The sequence below is a fragment of the Nanorana parkeri genome, unplaced genomic scaffold, assembly GCF_000935625.1.
Source record: "Nanorana parkeri isolate BGI_ZX_2015 unplaced genomic scaffold, ASM93562v1 scaffold19, whole genome shotgun sequence".
NCBI classification, from domain to species: Eukaryota; Metazoa; Chordata; class Amphibia; order Anura; family Dicroglossidae; genus Nanorana; species Nanorana parkeri.
The window spans coordinates 2,503,077-2,508,882 of record NW_017306287.1 but is presented as its reverse complement, the minus strand read 5'-3'; the positions used below and the strand labels follow the sequence as shown (position 1 = coordinate 2,508,882).

Sequence of the window (5,806 nt, the reverse complement as noted above, 5' to 3'; positions counted from 1 at the left end):
TCCACCAGAATCTCCCATCGAGTCCCCAGAAATTGACCCACTTACCCTTTCTGACGACTTACTGTCACTTTGTGATGTCTTCTCCCAGTTACAAGCTAATGACATGACGGGCCCAGAAATTGTTGATGGTAATCTATGTTGTGCCCTGGATGGTTTATCACTGCAGCAGAGGGATAGTGAGTTTAGAACTGATCAGGTATCTATAATAGAAGAAGAAATGTCTCAGTTAGGTGATCCCCAGGCAGGTAAACTGCAACACATGCCCACACCTAATGGCCAAGTTGATTCTAATGTTGGAGGTGACCAAACATTCAATGGGAATTCAGACCGCAACCGTCGCGATCATGATGTTGAGCAGTCAGAGTCTTACTGCCTGGACTTCTTGTTTGAACCCAAACTGGATTCATGTGAAATGCAGAGTTCTCCTGTTGACCCACGTCCCCAGTTACAATTTGACCCATCCTTTGGAAGTATAATGTCTGCTAAAGTAGCTGGTCATTTACGTTGTGACGTAACCAAGCCTTCGCAATCCCATGTTGATGAAACGCAGTCAACCCCTCCACTGGAAAGTCTTTGTTTTGGGGATCATTTGCCACCTGCGTGTCGTTCAGATCCTTCTCTCTACAATATGCACTTGGCTCAGAGCAATTCATATGTGGCTACTGAAATGGGATCAACATCAGAACTACTTGGCGAAAGTGTCCAGCTACCGTTGATTGTGGGAAAGGAACCATTGGATGATTTAACTGAAAACAACCAGGATGTATTGCTTGCAAGGTCTCGGAAAGCCTTACCACCGGATAAATTGGTTCAGCCTGAGATGGACACGTCTATTGAGCATGGGGAGGTGTCTCCTTGTGATGTGAAAGGACCTGTTTTGCAACGATTGGAAGAACCTGATTGTAGCCAGGCGTTTGCTAGACTTTCAGGCTCCTGGGAGCAAATTCCTCCAGACGATATCACCCACTTGAAGCCAAATATTGGTTTTGAGAGCCCTCCATCTCTGCCAGGTGGTGAACAGATTGAAAAGCTTGCACTTTCTCATACAGCCTCTCCCTTGGATAATACCCAGGTGCTTCCGTGTGATTCCCAGCACCCTGCTGATTTACAGGATTCAGCCTCTGCTCCCTTCTCGTTTGGAGAGGGTGACCCGTTTTTGGGGTTTGCTCTGGATAATGACTCTCCTTGTGTTGGGGACGAGCTGGCCCGTCTCCGAGCTGTGTTTGATGCACTGGATAGAGATAAGGATGGCTTTGTGAAGATGGAGGACTTTGTGCAGTTTGCTACTGTTTATGGGGCTGAGCAGGTGAGTTTTGACGGTGGCATTGAAGCAGGCCGCCTTCTCTCTGGGAAACATGCTTTTTTATGGGAGAGATGTTACTTTGCAGTTAAAGGCACCCTGTACTGAGGGGTAAAGATCCATTATTGTCCTCCTATGGAGAATGCTAGTTGCCGGGCCGACATGCTAATCCAGTGTATAGTTTCTGAGGCAGGGGTAGCCAAACTCCGGCCCTCCAGCTGTGGTGAAACTACAAATCTCATGATGCATCTGTCTCTGGGAGTCATGTCTGTGGCTGTGAGACTCTTGCAATGCCTCATGGGATTTGTAGTTCCACCGCAGCTCGAGGGTCGGAGTTTGGCTACCCCCTGATCTGAGGTAATGACTTAGAATGTGGATCCAGAGTTCTAAGTTTGTATTTTTTTATTTGCAGGCTTGTTCCAGGACGGGGAAACTATTGCAGCATAGGTAGCTAAGATGTTTAGTACAGGGGTGGGCAAACTCCGGCTCTCCAGCTGTGGTGAAACTACAAATCTAATCTCTGGGAGTCATGCCTGTGGCTGTGAGACTCTTGCAAGTCCTCATGCGACTTGTAGTTCCTCAACAGCTGGCGGGCCAGGGTTTGCCCACCTCTGGTTTGGTATTATGTTTTAACAAACCCCCCTAATAGCTGCTCTATCCTCCAGCACCTCCAAAATTCTCTTATGCCGTCCTCCCTCCTGCTGGATCTTCGCTGTGTCTAATATTTCCCATTTTGGCAGCAACTTTTGCGCATGTAAGGAAAATCTTCATTCCTTTGGAGAGGCTGTTTAATAAATGCCCCAACAGTGGACCGGCTCCACATAAGAGCGAATGGAGATTTTTCTGTATGCGCAGAAGTTGGGGAGTTTGGGGGGGGGTGGGGGGGCAGAAGGTGCATATGGGATCAATTAAAGCAAGGATAGGCAAACTTCCGACTCCCAGCTGTAGCAAAACTACAAATTCCATCATGCATCTGTCTCTGGGAGTCATGCTTGTGGCAGTCTGTGTTGCAATGCTTCATGGGACTGGTAGTTGCACCACAGCTGGAGGACTGGAGTTTGCTTACCTCTGAATTAGCTGCAAGAAAGAAAAAAAAAACATGGACTCCAGGCAAACTGCTGAATGGACAGCCAAAACCTTTATGTGAATAGTTCTGCTTGCCAAAATGTTCATTCTATTGAGCCTGTCTTTTGATTTACACAACTCACAATTCACTACACAGGTCCTCTGGAGGCACCGGTATTTTTCTTTTTTAGCTTTGCAGCCTCTTGTGTCGCCCTCCATTTGTCCAGGCAAACAGCTAGATATGCAGTTAAAACTTTTATGGGAATAATTCTGCCTGCCAAAAAATGTTCTCTCTGTTCAGCCAGTTTTGCGCATCACATTGGTCACATTGGTCATCAGTCACACTGCACATGCCCTCGGGTGGCACCGGTATTTCCCATTTTAGCTTTGCAGCCTCTTGTGTCATCTGCTGTTTGTCTAATGAGAATTCAGGTGACACAGGAAGCTGCAAAGCCTAAGCAGAAAGTTTCAGTTGCCTGGCTATTTACTGTGTCAGGGGTGCGTGGATCACAAGAGGTGCTGAACAGAATTTTAAATGCTGCAGCAGGTAAATCGGTTTATGTACATATACATATTTTGATTGTGTGGTTAGCTTTTTGCTTGAAGCTCTGCATCTAAGGGAAACTATAGTGTATCATCGGTAAGCATATCTATTCAGTTATTGGAGATTTTATCTTTGATGAGCCTTTTACATTTCCATAAGTGTCCTCCATGTTGTTGTTACTGCAGTAAAGCTGAGCTCCGGGCACTGAGACCTTTATTCACATATATTCCTCAATAGCCGCAAAGGATACAAATCCTCAAATGCTTTTACAAAGCCAGATATGACCTTCACTGTGCTGTACATAACATATACAGAGGGCAGAGCTGTGGGAGGGGCCAAGGATGCCCCACCCACTACAGCAGTGGTGTCAAACTCCATTTTATCGCGGGCCGAATCGGCATTATGGTTGCCCTCAAAGGGCCGGTTGTATCTGTAAGACTATATATACTCTTTATCATATTAAATAATTGCCTCTGCATTTGATTATTACTGGTTTTAGTCCTAACTTAATAACTATCTCTGAAAGTGGAAGTCTAGGAAAAATATTGGCAATTAGTGTCATAGTGCGCACTCTCTGGTGGCTATGCGGGGTCTATAGTGGGCTGTGCAGATTCTGTGGTTGGTCTGTGCTGACTCTCAGGGGGGTTGCGTGGGGTCTATGGTGGGCTGTGCAGGCACTCAGGTGGCTGTGCAGGTTCTATGATGGGCTGTGTTGCATTTTAGGAGGGCTTTATCGTCTCACCAGGGGGTCCCGGTCGGTGTCTATACAGGTTCTATGGTGGGCTATGCGGGGTTTATGGTGAGCTGTGTGGACTCTCAGGTGGCTGTGCAGGTTCTATGGTGGACTGTTTGGGTTCTATGGTGGACTTTGCGGGTTCAATGGTGGACTGTGCGGGTTCTATGGTGGACTGTGCGGGTTCTATGGTGGGCTGTGCAGGGTCTATGGTGGACTCTGTGGCGTCTTAGGAGGGCTGTACGGTCTATACAGGTTCTATGGTGGGCTATGCAGGGTTTATGGTGAGCTGTGTGGACTCTCAGGTGGCTGTGCAGGTTCTATGGTGGACTGTTTGGGTTCTATGGTGGACTGTGCGGGTTCTATGGTGGGCTGTGCAGGGTCTATGGTGGACTCTGCAGCGTCTTAGGAGGGCTGTACGGTCTCACCGGGGTCTCGTTCTGTGGCTAGATGGGTTCTATGGTGGGCTATGCGGGGTCTATGATGGGCTGAGCAGACACTCAAGTGGCTGTGCAGGTTCTATGGTGGGTGTGCGGTGTCTTAGGAGGGCTGTAAGCTCTCACCAGGGGTCCCGGTCGGTGGCTATATGTGGTCTATAGTGGGCTGTGCAGGTTCTATGTTAGGCTGTGCGGAGTTTATGGTGGTCTGTGTGGACTCTCAGGTGGCTGTGCAGATTATGTGGTGGGCTGTGTGGTCTCACCAGGGGTCCTGGTCGGTGGCTATATGGGGTCTATGGTGGACTGTGCGGTATCTATGGTGGTCTGTGTGGACTCCCAGTTGGCTGTGCAGGTATTATGGTGGGCTGTGCGATCTCTCTTGGTCTTGCTGGGACCTGGCTGGGGACCTCGGCAACCTTCCTGTGAAGCCCGACGCCGGTTTACAGGAAGCTCTAAGTCTCATACTGGATTACTGCTAAGACTGGAAGCTCGCCAAGATTCAAAGAGGAATATAGATGACTATGTTTTTATATTATCATTTAGTTTAGCTTTAAAGCGTATCTAACATGCGTGTGTGTTTGTGTGTACACACACGTACATTATTCATACAGTTCCTTTTAATCATAGTGCTCTTTAATAGGATTAGCTCAGCTCATTCACACATCTGAGAGATCATACAAAAGCTTCTGCATTTCCCTCGATTACTGGACAATACATAATAATTGCAATGTATTGGACTGAGTCATTAGGTAAACCTTATATGTGTGCGGAGAGAAGAGAAGCTGTAAAAGACAATTACTAATTAATTGAAGGAAAACCGCTCACAACAATTGATGAGTCATAGAGCTGTGCTAAGCTGAGGGCTGTTTGCTGTTGGGTAGGGAAGCTTGCCATCACCTCTGATTTCAGCCTATTAGAAGTCCGGGCCGGATCCTATCACAGGGACTTATATGTGTGGTCATGGCTATGTACAAAGGGTGCGTGAGATCCAAACTAGGGCTGCAACAACTAATCGATTATAATCGATTATTGAAAAAGTTGTCAACTATTTCAATCATCGATTAATCGGCTTCCAATTGGTTGCCCCTGTTCACGGCTCCACACACGCTGCGCGCCACACCTCCTCCCCACCTCAGACCCGCCCGGATCCATGCTCCACACGCCACACCTCCTCCCTGTTTTTTTAATCGACTAAATCGATTAACTGTTGCAGCTCTACATTCCAGTGCGTTCGGCCTCTGGAACGCAACATGGCCGGCTCAGTTTTTTTGGGGCGGGAGGGGGCGTGGCGGTGCATTGAACTCAATGGCACCGCAACCATGCCCGCGGTGCGATCGCCGGCACCCAAATGCATGGCACATTAGTGCCTGCGTTCCTGTCCAGTGCGATCTGCAAAAAGTGCTGCAAACAGTATTTTTTGCATTCGCACTGTGTGCATTGCTTTGCCATGCGTTCTGGTGCGGGGTGTACTGCCAGAAGGGAGGCGTGGCTGCTGTACCATTTAACTTGAATAGCACCACCACGCCCCCTCCCGTCCCAAGTCAGGGAGGTTTAATTATGCGATCCAGTGCGTTCCAGCCACTAACCGCGCTCGAACACACTGGAGAGTGTGTGAACCGTCCTTTAAGCCAGGGCTTGACTTGGCTTGAAATTTTTTGTGAAACTGGGAGCCAGCTAAAAAAAGTTAGGAGCCATGTTTTTTTTTTTTTTTTTAAATGCGCCCTTTC

General features: G+C 47.9%; 1 protein-coding gene across 3 annotated transcripts in view; it reads left to right on the top strand.

The window, feature by feature from the left end:
• Positions 1-522: 522 nt before the first annotated feature.
• The window catches only part of RAB11FIP3 (RAB11 family interacting protein 3), a 68,899-nt gene continuing 63,615 nt past the window's right edge, over positions 523-5,806 (top strand). The window contains exon 1 of one of the 3 annotated variants that reach the window (XM_018561807.1): positions 523-1,306. In XM_018561807.1, coding sequence (XP_018417309.1) covers positions 629-1,306 — 678 coding nt within the window. In that variant the 5' untranslated portion in view covers positions 523-628. The remainder of the gene's footprint in view (positions 1,307-5,806) is intronic. The other 2 variants (XM_018561799.1, XM_018561815.1) reach the window with 2 other exon arrangements.